Consider the following 15,530-nt stretch of genomic DNA (forward strand, 5'->3'; position numbering starts at 1 on the left):
ACATATATACCACATCTTCTTTATCTGTTCATCTGTTGACGGACACTTAGGTTGCTTCCTTGTCTTGGCGATTGTAAATAATGTTGCTGTGAACATTGAGGTGCATGTATCTTTTCTAATTAGTGTTTTCATTTGGGGGGTGGGTATATACCCAGGAGTGGAATTGCTGGGTCATATGGTCTGCTTCCTTTTTTATGAAAAATTTTTAACTTACAGAAAAGTATACAGGAGAGTACTGTGAATACCCACATAACTATCAGTTAATCTCAACACTTTTATCATGTTTGTGTCCTCTATCAATTTTTTGGCTGAAAATATTTAAACTTAAATTATAACATCATTTTCTTTCATCCCTGAATACTAACACATGCATCTTCAAAAGTATATCCTCCCATTTATCTATATTATCAGATCTAACAAAAAAATGAGGATAATTTCCTAATATCGTAGGAGTCCCAGGCCATATTCAGTTTTCCCCATTCCTTCTCAAAATATCTTCTGTGGCTTTTTTCTACCATTTGGATCAAATTAAGGTTCATAATTATACTTGATTATGTCTCTTACGTTTCTGTTAATGGAAAGCAGCTCCTCTTTTTTCTACAGTGTGTTATTTCCCCATATTAGGCCAGTGTGTAGTGGAATTTCCCACATCCTGGATTTGTCTGGTTCCTTCCTCATGGAATGATTTCTCATGTTTGTGTCCACTGCTGGTTGTCCCACTGTTAGGGATTCTAAGTGGTGCCCACCAGATTCCTCCATGAGGAGCGAGTGTTTCCCCATTGACACTGGCATGTTTTCTCTGGGGTAATACTTCGGCACCAGGAAAACATCCCATCAACTTTTCTCTAAGTGAGGGTAGCATCCATTGATGAGCCTCACCTGAAATGAGTATTTCAACAGGGGCTGCAAAATGGTGATTTTCTAAATTCATCACTTCTTCTACAAATGGTGCTTTTCTAAATTCATCATTCCTTCTAAAAGTGGTGATTTTCTAAATTCATTGTTCCTTCTTCATTTATAAGTGGGCAGTTTTCTGAAAGGAGGGGCTCTCCCTCAGAAACAGGCTGTTTGGTGTCCCCATACTACTGAAAAAGCAGGATGAATCCTTAATTATGAATTTTTAATTACCAATTTTCAGAGAAAGAAGTTGCTGTAATAGTTACCTTCAGCTGTGGAAAATGAGCACCATTATGTGGGTACCATTATGGACTCATGAGTGGTTTTATATATTTGATGTGTTTTAATCAGTTGCAGCATTGTTCTTTTCATGTTCTGATTTCCCCAGCTTTGACCTCTGAGGGCCCTCCCAGGTGGTTCTCCTGTGCATGTGTGTGTTGTCTGGTACCACAAGAGTGCTGTGTAATAAACAAGCACACATCTTCAGGGACACCCACACACTTGTGTTTTTTTCACACTTCTGCTTGTCAGCTGGTGGTTGGTCAGACAACTCCACTTATCCGTTGGGTGATTTGCTCGTGTGGCTGGACACCCAGCAAGCTGTTGGCTGATCTGGAATAGCCTCTTCTCAGGTGACCGTGACAACCCGGCTGTGATTCACACTTGTTTCTCCTCCTGGGGCCAGAAGACGAGGCCAGAGATGTTTGTGTTTGTCTCGTGGCAATGGCAGAGCCAGGAGGGGGCAAGTCAACTGTGCAAGTGCATGTCAAGTGTCTGCTTGCTCATATTCCATCGACCAGTTCAAGTCCTGCGTCTGAGCCCAGAGCCAAGAGGAAGGACCAGTCAGAGTTAGATGTGAAGGCTGAGACAGGATGGGGCAAGAACGGTGGCCAAGACCCATCACTCATTGAACACTTCTTTGCCTTCTGGCCAATAAGGTGTCCCAGGTTCATACTGCACTTTCTGTGCCTCAGATCTAGAAATACCTGTTTCCTCAGAGATTCCTTGTTCTTTTTAGTGAGAATGGTACTTAGGAACCAAAATCTGAGTGCTTAGGAAATCATGTATCTAATATTTCTATGGACAAAACTAGCAAATACATACTTTAAAAAATAAGCAAATGTGTTCCTATTGATATTTCTGACACAAATTTAACACTACAGGGCCTATATATATATATATCTTTATGGAGTATAATTGCTTCACAATGCTGTGTTAGTTTCTGTTGTACAACAAAGTGAATCAGCCATATACATATATATATCCCTAGATCCCCTCCCTCTTGAGCCTCCCTCCCACCCTCCCTATCCCACCCCTCTAGGTCGTCACAAAGCATTGAGCTGATCTCCCTATGCTATGCTGCTGCTTCCCACTAGCCATCCATTTTACATTTGGTAGTGTATATATGTCCATGCCACTCTCTCACTTCGTCCCATCTTCCTCTTCCCCCCTGTGTCCTCAAGTCCGTTCTCTACGTCTGCGTCTTTATTCCTGCCCTGCCACTAGGTTCATCAGTACCTTTTATTTAGATTCCATATGTAACACTACAGGATTTTAACTTTTACTGAAATTTATGACTTTAAATGTGGATTCATTTTCTCTTATACAGAAAATCCTACTTTCTCATAACATTAGTAGAATTATTTATTTGCTTGGAATCATGTCTTATAGTACAGTGCTGTGATTCACGTGGAACTTTTCGATCGCCAGCATCAATAATTGCCATCTGACTGACCGGTTTACATTTATTTATTTATTTATTTATTTATTTATTTATTTATTTATGGCTGTGTTGGGTCTTCGTTTCTGTGTGAGGGCTTTCTCTAGTTGCGGCGAGCGGGGGCCACTCTTCATCGCGGTGCGCGGGCCTCTCACTATTGCGGCCTCTCTTGTTGCGGAGCACAGGCTCCAGACGCGCAGGCTCAGTAGATGTGGCTCACGGGCTTAGTTGCTCTGCGGCATGTGGGATCCTCCCAGACCAGGGCTCGAACCCGTGTCCCCTGCATTGGCAGGCAGATTCTCAACCACTGCACCACCAGGGAAGCCCCTGACTGACCATTTTAATTTTAAGTGTCCTTAAGTCAGGGAACATGGCTAATTCATGGTGCATCTACCAGAGTATCCCTCACATTGTAAATGTTTACTGGTTAGACTCTTTTCTCTGAGTTTTGCTTCTTCCACCCACCATTTCTCTCCTTGGAAACTCCTACCTTTTCTAAGCACATTCTCACGAAAATAAGTTACTTACCCACTCTTAGTAAAATGCACATCATTTATTTTACATTTTCTCACCATCTCTATTTGTACTGATGTTTCCCTGGTGTGTTGGAGGATTGTGTGTAGTTCTTATAATTTCAAATAAAAGGCCGTAGTTATCATGGTGGGTACTTTTTTTAAAAAAAAAAAACATCACGAGTTTAAACACAACCTAAAAAAACAGAAAAAAACCTTTGGCATTTTCTTTCCACTTGACTCCTTTTTTTTTTTTTTTTTTTTTGTAAATGTATTTATTTTATTTTTGGCTGTGTTGGATCTTCGTTGCTGCGCGTGGGCTTTCTCTAGCTGTGGCGAGCGGGGGCTACTCTTCGTTGTGGTGCGTGGTCTTCTCATTGCGGTGGCTTCTCTTGTTGTGGAGCATGTGGAGCACGGGCTCTAGGCACGCAGGCTTCAGTAGTTGTGGCACGTGAGCTCGGTAGTTGTGGCTCACGGGCTCTAGAGAGCAGGCTCATTAGTCGTGGCGCACGGGCTTAGTCGCTCTGTGGCAGGTGGGATCTTCCTGGCCTAGGGCTCGAACCCGTGTCCCCTGCACTGGCAGGCGGATTCTTAACCACTGCGCCACCAGGGAAGTCCCACACCTGACTCCTATTTTTAATCCGTTGATTCTGATGATGATTACTGGGACTCTGGATACCATATAACTTCATATTCTTTTTTAAGGTGTTGTGACATTTGGGATAATCTGGAAATACTTCATTTAAAAATCTTTTTCTCCCACAGCTGTTGCCTTCATTGCCCATAAGAGTGGAGACACATAAATGGCAAGAGGTATCAGAAGGTCTGCTGACCACCTTTTAAGGACATCCTTTGATTTTCTCTTTGATAGCCATGGCTTGAGAAGAGTGATTTTTTTTTTTCCAGATCGATGATAGACTATGGTGTAAACTAAGGCATTCTTTGGGAGTAAAATGCTGTCACTTATTATAACTTCAAAATATTGCTGTTCAGAAGAACTGCCTACAGTGATGGAAATGTTCTATCTCTGCTGCGTCCAATACACTACCCACGAGCCACGTGTGGCTTTGAGTGCTTAAAATGTGCCTTGTACAAAGAAGGAACTAAATTTTAAATTTTATGTAATTTTAATTAATTTTTAATATTAGTAAGAACATGTGGCTAGTGGCTGCATATTAGCACCACAGTTCTAGATTATAAATATGGTCCACCTAAAATTTTCATTTGGCTTATATTTCCTGAAATAAGTGTTAATTCTAACATCAGCTTTCTAATTATAGTTGTTTCTTCCTGTAACTCTCCATACAAGGCTTAATATTTGCAAACCAAAGGAAAAATCACTCTTAGCTGTAGGCAGTGTATCTACATCTGGATTGAAGACTGTCATTGGTTGCTGCAAATTTTCGCCCCTGGCTCCTGGCCTTGGAGGGAGAAATTTCAGAATTTTTATTTTATGACCTAGTGGTTACTGGAGAAATATGATGAAAACACAACCACTACCTGCCTGCAACCCAAATACATGCAAATTACTGCAAAAGCCTAATGAAGGATAAAATGTAAGAATGAGCCAACATAGCTTTATTCTCATTATAGCTGCATGATCTTTTTTAACTACTTGAACTTTAAAATCAATTTTAACTTTTTATTATAGAAAATTTTAAACAAAAGTAGAAAGAATAGTAAGTAAACTCCTATTTGTCCATAACCCAACTTCAACCATTATTTCCTGTTGGCCAACCTTATTGTGTCTATATGCTGACCTTTTTCTCCTCCACCCATGCTATTTAGAAGCAGACCCCAGATACCATATCGTTTTATCCTGTTTGTTTCACTGTGTACATCTCTAAAAGATAAGGACTTGTTATCTTGTTAAACAGAAAAGCATAACCACCATATCACACTAAAAGAAAAAATAACCCCCAAACGAAAAACAATAGTTTCTTAATAGCGTTAATTATCCTATTAATCCTATTCATAGCATTAATTGTCTTATTTGTGTTTAAATTTCTAATTGTCATATAAATGTCATTATTTATTTGAAGAAGCCAGGCCATTTTCCCTGTAGTTTCTCAGAGTCTCCTACTTGAATCTTTATGGCATTGGTTAGAATGGTCCTCTGTCCTCTATTTCCTGCAAGTTCTAGTTGGTCTAATAGCCTGACTGGGTTTGAGGGTTTTGGCTTCGGTTGTGCTAGCACTTCATCAGTAGTGCTATATTCTTCCTTAAGGAGGCAGTTCATGCCTATTGCTCTTCTTCTGTGGTGTATCAGCCCTGGCTGATTGGCACCTTAACTCATTAGGAGCTGCAAAATGGTGATATGCTAATTCCATCAACCTTTTCCATTTGATAACTGGAATACTTCCATAAGATGAAACTTCCCCTTATCTGTAATTTGGTTACCCAATGATACAGTTTGTATAGGAAAGAAAGGAAATTTTCTTGATGCTTTCCTTTTTCTTTACCAGTTTTTAAATAATGTGTTGATTTATAAGCATCCTCTAATAATGATCAATTGAATTAGTTGTTTCTTTTTGAAGTATCATTCTAAATTCATGAACTTAGACGTAGTTAAAGAGCTTCAGTCCGTTCCAGTTATTCTTACTAAAGCTCTAAATGGCTGGTCCTTGGCTGGTGGGAGCCTTTTCAGGTTGGCTTCTGAATCATTTTGACATGGTCATTGAATTTGATGGCTTTGCTTGTCTCTAGGATAGTTCCTGTCCCAGACCTGGAATCAACTGTTTACAGAAGGAGTCCTGCTTTCCTTTGGTGGGAAATGGTATTTCTAGACTGCAGTGTGGCTGTTAGGGATTTATATTTTATGACCATCATATGGATATTGACTGTTGTAGGAAATATATGCTTATATATTTTTTAGGAAATATATGCTATGTGTTATTAGAATGTACATACATAGAAATAAATTATATCTGAGAAAAAAAATAAATGGAAAGAACAGTGTTTCTATCAGCATTGTTTAAAATTAAAAGAAGATAATCATGAGAAAAATCAAATCTACTCCATTTATTATGTGCACTATTTGTTTCAGTAATTAAAATCTATTTCTATGCATCAATTCTTTGTGTTATTTGTATAATCAAGGATTAATATGCTCCTCAAAACCAACCAGCATATACAAATTATACTTGGCAATGAGAACTAAATTATCTCAGTTTTTAAGAAATCTATTGTACCATAAAATGCCATACATTTTTAAAATTTTCACCATGGGTAAGGCTTTAGAAAGTTGCTAATAATACATTGTTGTTAAGCAAAAGTAAGCAAAACATAAAGATAGCTAATATATGATACTCAGAGGAAATGACTGGAATTTTATCTTATTTTTGGAAGAGTACATAAAATAATTTGTTGCATTGCTGTATATTTTTGTATCACAATTTGAGGAAACAAAATAAAGTGAAACTTCCCCTTATCTATAATTTGGTTACCCAATGATATGGTTTGTATAAGAAAGAAGGGAAATTTTCTTGATGCTTTATCAGTTTTTAAATAATTGTGCTAGCTACCAGTGCAACTTACTCTATTTCTTTAACTTTTTTAGCTTTGAAGAATTGCTAAAGTACACAGAACAATTAAATTAATGATGTATTTTAAATGCAAAGCACTGGATAGTTGGCACATGAAGAATAACTAGCCAGTGGGTGGTCCTGTGCAAGATTTTCTTTGGGAAATCTTTTGGGGAGAGAGCTGTAGTAGCAAATAAGCAACGTGCTGTGATGAGCATAAACAAGGTGAATGACATGTCGGGGGTCAGCAGAGAGAGATGGTTCTGCCTGGCAGAGGCATGAAAAACTGCCCGGAGGAGAGACCTTTACGCCGAGCCCAGGAAGATTGCGCCTGGCGGGGGCGGGAGAAGGGCACTGCAGCCAAGGCAGCGGTACAGGCATCAGAGAGGCTTGGAAGGCAGGACTTGTTAGGATGCTTAGCTAGTGAGGGATGGTGGGAAATTAAGATGGAAAAAGAAGACAGGCCAGAAGACGAAGGGCTTCGAATGTCAGACTAAGGAGTTCGACCAAAGCAGTCTCTGCCAAGGAGCCAGAAAAAAAAGTTTTGAAAAAGAAGTGTGGCCTTGTCCCAATAGAGAAAGGGACAGAGGGTCCCACTGGGAGGCCCTGGAGTAGTCCAGGGTGAAGGTGACAGCCATCCAACCCGGGGCAGGGCCACCGGAAGTGAAGAGTGGGAGAGCCTTCAAGAGGAAGGATGAGCAGGAGAGGGATAGAATACTGGGGATGAGACGGGAAAAGGAAACACAGGTAGGGAACAGGCAATACGGCTGGCGGGGGGTGGGGGGGGGGGAGTGGGAGGTACAAACTATTGGGTGTAAGGTTACAGGGGTTTATCCTGTAACATAGGGAACAGAGCCAGTATTTTGTAATAACTGTAAATGGGAAGTAACCTTTAAAAATTGTATAAAAGTTAAAATTTTTTTTAAATAATAAAATTTTAAAATCCCAATAAAAACACTTATTAATGGAAAGTAACAGTTCTTTCAGGAAAAAAAAAAGGAGACAAAAGTGAGCCAGATCCTCTGCTGAGATAATGTTGGCAGCTGACAGAACACTGAGAGCCTACCTGGAGCGCGGCAGGATTTCAAACACATAATAAGTATGACGTGTATTATCTCATTGACTCTCCACATGAACAATAGAAGGTGTATACTATTATTTTACCTATTCTACAAAAGAGAAGTCATCTTTAAAAAGCGTTATTAGGGAGAGAGCATGTAGTTAAAAAATAAGATTTGCAAATCTCCAGAAAGATAGGAAAATTCTACACTTGCACTAATCTAATAAAATAGTCACAAAATATATGAAACACAATTTGGGGGATCTACAGGAGAGAATAATTCAAAACATCATTATACTAGAAAATTTCAATACTTAAGGAAAGGTGAGGCACACAAAAAATTAGCTAAGTGAGAGTCAATTTGATGAGACAAGTAATATGGTTAATTTAACGACCACCTATAGAACCCTGCATTTACAATTAGAGAATATACCTTCTCTCAAGAAACTTTTACAAAAATGGACCATGCGTCAGGCTATAATCTACTCTCAACAAACTTCAAATAATTAATAATCTAGATTTTTTCTGACCACGTGTAGGCAAATCACAAGTCGATAACAAAATGATCGTATATAAGAGTGTTGCGGGGGCTTCCCTGGTGGCGCAGTGGTTGAGAATCTGCCTGCCAATGCAGGGGACACGGGTTCGAGCCCTGGTCTGGGAGTATCCCACATGCCGCGGTGCAACTGGGCCCGTGAGCCACAGCTACTGAGCCTGCGCGTCTGGAGCCTGTGCTCCACAACGAAAGGCCACGATAGTGAGGCCCGCGCACTGCGATGAAGAGTGGCCCCCACTTGCCGCAGCTAGAGGAAGCCCTCGCACAGAAACGAAGACCCAACACAGCCAAAAATAAATAAATAATAATTTAAAAAAGAAAAAAACTTTAAAAAAAAAAAAAAAAAGAGTGTTGCGGGCTTCCCTAGTGGCGCAGTGGTTGAGAATCTGCCTGCCAATGCAGGGGACACGGGTTCGAGCCCTGATCTGGGAAGATCCCATATGCCGCGGAGCAACTGGGCCCGTGAGCCACAATTACTGAGCCTGCGCGTCTGGAGCCTGTGCTCTGCAACAAGAGAGGCCGCGATAGTGAGAGGCCTGCGCACTGCGATGAAGAGTGGCCCCCGCTTGCCACAACTAGAGAAAGCCCTCGCACAGAAATGAAGACCCAACACAGCCATAAATAAAAATAAAATAAAATTAAAAAAAAAAAAAAAGAGTGTTGCGCATACATTTGCAAATTGGAAATTCTAAAGAACTCACAGGTTGAAAAAGAAATCATGACAGAAACTAAAAATGCATAGAACTAAGTAAGCAGTAGTGAAAATACTACCCATTAAAAACTTATGGACTCAAAGAAGTAATTAAGAACGTTTATAGCACCATTGTGATTATATTAGAAAAGAAGAAATGCTGAAATTAATAAGCTAAGTGTCAAACTTAAAAGTTAAGAAAAGGGGGATAATGAGATAAGATAGAACAGGAATTGATAAAACTGAAAGGAAAGGTACAGTATTATCTCCGTCTGACCCGTAGACCACACATGCATGCAGAGAATCCCAGCAGTTCAGCTCAAGATGAAATATCTGAACAGAGAGTGAAGCTGCTGCCTGGAAAGACAAAGTTGGCCATCCAGGCCTAGCAAAGAAAATTACCTGCTATAGCAAAGCAAACAACACTCCTTGGAGAATGCTAACAAAACCCAGAATGTCCAGAAATTAATCCATGATGTCTAGGATGTAATGCAAAATTACCTTACTACAAAGAACCAAAAAAGAATGGAATACACTCAAGATAAAACAAAAATAATTGAGTCTGACCCTGAAATGAAAGCGATTTTGGAACTGAGAGATAAGGATTTTAAAAGGACTATTGTAATTATCCTCAGCGAGTTAACGTGAGCATGTTTTCAGTAAATGAAAATCTCAGCAGAGAAATGGGAAATCTCAGCAAAAAAATAGAAACAATAAAAAGAACCAAATGGAAATTCCTAAACAGACGAATACAGATTCTGAAATTCTAAAATTCACTGTGTGGATTTGATAGTCAAATAATCATGACAAAGGAAAGACAAAGTGACTTCGATGATAGATCAAAAGAAATGATTCAAGGTGAACAGAGAGAAAAAAAATTCTTTAATGAACAGAACATCAGAGACTGTTAGATAATATCAAGGTGCCCAGTATATGGGAAATTGGAATACCAGAAGGAGAGGAGACAGATAAAGGAGTAGAAAAATTATCTGGCAAATTAAGGGCTAAAGATTTGATGAAGACATAAATTTTCAGACACAAGACGCTCATTAAACATCAAACAAACACGAAGAAGACCCCATCTAAAGTGCATTGTAGTCAGACTGCTGAAAACCAAAGACAACAAATAAATCTTGATAGCAGCAAAAGTGCACAGAAATGACATGCAGGGAAATAATTCAACTAATAGCTGACTTCTCATTAGAAACCATGGTGACCAGAAGACAGTGGAATAGAATTTCAGAATGCTAAAAGAAAAAAAAAAAAAAACCATTAACCTAGAAATCTATATTAAGAGAAATATCCTTTAAGAATGAAGGTTAAAGGAAAAGACTTTCAGATAAAACAAAGTTAAAAGAATTGGTTGCCAGCAGATTCATATAATCAGAAATCCTAAAGAAAGTTCTTTATGAAGTAGGAAAATGATATCTGATGGAAACTCATATTTTTGATAAAGAACAAAAAGCATCAGTAATGGTAAATAGTGGGTAAATGCAAAGAACAAATTTTTCTTTTTTACTTTTTCTTCTTAATTTCTTTATAAACCATAATATTGTTATAAACAATAATTATAACATTGTCTGTGGAATGTATAATGTCTGTCGATGTAATATACATAACAATTATCACAGCATGGGACTGGATGTGGACCTGAAAACTGGACAGATTTCTATATTTCATGAGAAGTGATACATTATTAACTCTTTGTAGATGCTGAATAGTTGAGTACATATTATAATCCCTAGGACAACCACTAAAAAAAGGCAAAGAAATACAGCTAAAAATAGGGAAATTAAAACTGTAAAAAATATTCAAAAAATAAAATGAAAGTCAGGAAACAAGAAAGAGGGAAACAAGAAGTAGAGGAGAAAAGTAGAAAACAAACCCCCGCAAAAAAAATTATAGACCAAACTCAACCATATCAATAATTTCATTAAATGTGAATATGGTACATTTACCAAGATAGACCATATTTTGGGCCACAAAAATGTCTTAATGAGTTTTAAAAGACTAAAATCATGTACAGAATATTCATTGATCCAGTGAATTTAAATTAAAAATCTATAAAAATAAGAGGACCAGAATAACTTTACATATTTGAAAATTAAACATGTTTCTAAATACTCAGGCCAAGCAGACTTTTCAGGAAAAATTAGAAATAATTTGAACTGAATAATACTGAATTCAGCATATCAAAATTTGTGAGATGTAGCTAATACCATGCATAGAGGAAAAATTTTAGCTTTTAATATTTTAATAGTCTTATTAAAAGGATGGAAAATCAAACCAAAGATCTAAACTTCCATCTTAACAGACTAGAAAAAGGAAGAGAATATTAAAGGCAAAGCAAGTAGAAGAAAGGAATAAGAAAGAAAAGAATGTAATTCTGTGGAGTAGAATTTAAAAAGCATAGAAATGATAATACCATTGGAACTAATCCAGTCTGCACAGTGTTTTTCATTCATCAGCTGATTATCGTGTGAAATTTCTTTACCTTCAGACTGGCTCAGTGTCATCCCCTTCACTCAGAAAGATAGCATTATTTTCTTTTTTAAAAATTTTTATTGGAGTACAGTTGCTTTACAATGTTGTGTTAGTTTCAGGTGTACAGCAAAGTGAATCAGTTATACATACACATATATCCACTCTTTTTTTAGGTTTTTTTCCCATATAGGTCATTACAGAGTATTGAGCAGAGTTCCCTGTGCTATACAGTAGGTCCTTATTAGTTATCTATTTTATATGTAGTAGTGTGTATTTGTCAATCCCAGTCTGCCAGTTTATCATTTCTTCTTCCAATTGTGTGCCCTGTCTCTCCACCTGTAATCCTTTCAGAAAGTTTACCCTTTCATTTGTAGTATGTGTACACACCACACACACACACACACACCTACACACCTACATGCCTACATATATACCCCTACATGCATACTATTCAGGGGGATTGCTCCATTAATTTTCTAAGGGGATATTTGAAATCTCGGTTGAGTTACAAAGGGCCAGTGTCACCGAGGATACAATGTATAGAGCCAAAGATATTCATGACAGTGAAACTGCCAATTCCTCCAGGAATAGTAAAGGAAGCTGTGGACCAAATGAAAATAATTTTGCAGGATATGGTACGCATGTGTATGTACACAGATTTCACCCCAAAGTTTCCAATATAGGAAATCAGTCCCCTTAGTACCAACTATCTCCACCCCTTATGGTAGCGGGTTTCTTAATCTGCTCTGTTGTGTCCACTCTATGTGTCCCACCCAAGAAAAGTCTAGAATGTTCTAAAGATTTTATGTGTGTATATGCTTGTGCTTTATATGTCAGTGTGCAGACTATGAGAAATGATTCAGAGAGAAGCTTCACATGCAGTTATATGGAGAGGAGCATATTTAAAGGACCCATTTCACCATATTTAAAGGACCCTTTGATGAAATGCAGGATACACTTTTGTTGGAACTAGTCAATTCATTTACCTGTGTCCATCAGAAGCTAGTGAGTTCCTTGATGTTTCATGTTTCTGTTTTATTTCCTCTCTTGTAGATAAAGAATTCATCTACAGAGAGCAGAAAGGAAGTGTGATACTGCAGAATGTTGAAACAAATACTTCTACGGTGTTAATAGAAGGCAAAAAAATTGTAAGTACTCTCTTTAATGACAAGGATAATTTCAGTTTTCCCGCCTTCAAGTCAATAAAGCAGAAAATGACTTTAGGTTTCAACTTTTCGTATAGCCAAGCAGAAGCAATAAACTTGTAATACTACAGGCTGAGCAGCTACAGATAATGTGAAATTGAAACCACACTAATTTAATAAGATGAAATCACCGTTTCTCTGAGTATACGGGAAATTTCTCTGCAGGTGTTGGAAACAAGTGTTGCATATCATATATAATTCAAGGATAAGTCCTAAGGCTTTTGCACATTTACAGAACAATTGCAGTAATTCAGAGAATACTTCAAGACTGCTTGCTCGATCTCATTTTTTTAAAAAATGCATCTTCGTGTGCACAGGGAATATTAATTTAGGCACTGACTATACTCACTCTAATGACATTAAGTGATGTTTATGCTTTAGAACAAGTACTGAGTCAATATGAATGCCACTGCTTCATCATCTGGGAAAACCTGTCTCCCCAAAGATAATGGCATTAAGATTTGGAGTTCATGTACAGTTAATGATATTTATTAAAGAATTGACTGAAGTTATGTACCAGAAATCAATTTGAAGGGAATTAACTCTTTTTTTCATATATGTTCATGCTCATTTTTAGGAGGAATAAATCTTCAGCTTTAGGGAGTTGATCATTTTCTTGTCCAATACATGGAGGAAATCAAAGGAAGAAACTAAGGCCAAGTCTGTGTAAAAAGCAAGAATTAAAACAGGCCACGAATTCTTGATCAGAGCCATCATAACAGGCCTCTGATGAGAATCAGAAACACAGGAATCCTAGAATCCTGTGATCTGGGGATTAGAGGCCATAGAAAAAAATAGCTGCCTGGTTTTACAGATAAGGATCCCAAGCCCAGTTAGTGAGTGAGCTTTCCGGAGTCCTTGGGTGAGGGTTCAGGCAGGTCCCCGGAGCCTCGTCCCAGGGGCAAGAAAGGATGAAAGGATGATTCCATCTTTGCGCTGCCCTATCCCCCGTCCCACACAAATGCTGCCCTACCTTCTCAAGAACATGACACTGCTGTTTAAATACTCTTCCTTTCTTTTTGGTGTAGCGATACCTTTTTCTTTAAGAATAAACATTTTATTGAGGTTTAGTATGGGCTGGATCTGCCCTTTACAGAGACTGTTTGCTGGTGTAGGAGAAGCCTGGCAAGGTTGTATGATGGTGTAATTCCCAAAACAACAGGTATTGAATTCAGTAGTAGTCTGCAAAGTAGGACCCGACCTGGAAAGAATGAATGTGCCTGCATTTTTGCATTAAAAAAATCATCTTTGGTAGAATGACTCTCGTAAGAAAAGCTGATTCAGCTCACTTAAAAATACTGAAGTTGCAGAAATGGTTTTCTCATATTAATCGAAAGGAGAAAATGATCAGACCATTGCTGAGGGTAAGTACATGTTAATGCCAGGATGTTATCGATATTTCCTATGAGGATGTCAGTTTGCTGAAAGCAGGGTACTGTCAGTACAGCTGCACTTAGTAAGGAAATACAAGACTAGGAACAGCCTTCTCTTTCTCCAATCAATAACTTGTGACAGATTGTGTATTTTAACTGAAGTTGTTTTAGCCAAGTAATAAGGTGACGTCAGAAACCTCCTTAGGTAAAGAAAAAAAGAAGAGCTCATCTTGAAAATTGGAAGGTTTATTCTATATGATGAAATTGCTTCTTAAAATGTCATTTATTCACTCACCTCAGAAACATTTGTTGAGCACCAAATGTGTACAGCCTGATTCGTGATCATGCCAGTTTATTCTTGGCTCAAAGCTACATGTAAAGGCTCCTGTAAACAGACCTCAGACGAGGGAAAGAGAGGAGAAGTCATTGGGGGCCCGCATCATCATTTAGAACACAGAAGCTCTGGATTTAAGTTCTCTTGAGCCAGTTAAACTTGTGCTTCAGTTACTCCCTCTGCAAGTTAAAGCTGATGGAATGGTCCAGCTCTCTGTATTTTCACGAGCAAGTACTAAGAAGGGGAAGCATGATATTCTGAAGGGATCAGAGTCGGCGGGCCCTCTGCTCCCGGGAGGATGAGTGGGCTGGAGACAGCGGGCACACAGGGCAGTGGCTCTTGCCCGGTTCTGCCCGCCTGCCTTGCCGATGCTGGTTCCCTAGGTGGTCTCTCCTTATTTGAAACCTGGAAGCTTTGAGAGTGTTTAAATGATAAAAGTAAGCTGAGGAAGAGAGCTGTGCTACCTGTGAGGCCACCTGAAATCTTTAGGTTGATCTTAGAACAACCTGAAACTAGTGGAGACATGAACATGAAGCAGTGAATGCCCAGGTCAGCAGAAGTTTAAAATATTAACCTACAATCTGACCTCTGACCTCGTTCTCTTTCCCCAGCCACTGAGAAGGACCCTCACACACAAGGTCACACCACGGTACTCCAGCCTGCTGGCCTTGAGCATACTCCTGGCTCCTTGGCTTCCGTGACTGGCTCTTTCCCGGGATGGATCAACGGAAGGGGAGGCAGATGAATGCAAACACTAGGCAGTCCAGCAGAAGGGCTCTTTACATCATTGATAATTATGCAAATGAGAGCTTGTGCGGTGCTGGGCTCACCTGGGGGGGTCTCACCTGCCTCCCAAACAGCTTCCTTTGACCAAAAGGAATTCAGTCATCCCTTCTCACACCTCCAAATGGTAGAAATCAGATCATGAAATATTTCAGAATACCAGAAACACTTTAAATCGTGAGTTCACAAAGACATTTAACCTTCTATGGCAATTCCATTCCGGTTCACACTGTTATTTGCATTCTTTTGTTTTTTATATTAATTTTTTGATGGTGAGATATTCTCAGATCCTTATTATTTGGTAGCATCTCATATTTGATGTGACAGAATAATTGATTTTAGGAAGCATTTATCAAAATATCTTGGTCCCTTTTCCAACTTCTGTGTTTTT

General features: G+C 38.7%; 1 protein-coding gene across 1 annotated transcript in view; it reads left to right on the forward strand.

Moving 5' to 3' along the window:
- The window catches only part of DPP6 (dipeptidyl peptidase like 6), a 780,578-nt gene that overhangs the window by 444,233 nt on the left and 320,815 nt on the right, over positions 1-15,530 (forward strand). Inside the window, exon 4 of the mRNA XM_068550205.1 lies at positions 12,498-12,592. Coding sequence (XP_068406306.1) covers positions 12,498-12,592 — 95 coding nt within the window. The remainder of the gene's footprint in view (positions 1-12,497; positions 12,593-15,530) is intronic.

Source organism: Eschrichtius robustus, chromosome 8 (genome assembly GCF_028021215.1).
Source record: "Eschrichtius robustus isolate mEscRob2 chromosome 8, mEscRob2.pri, whole genome shotgun sequence".
NCBI lineage: Eukaryota > Metazoa > Chordata > Mammalia > Artiodactyla > Eschrichtiidae > Eschrichtius > Eschrichtius robustus.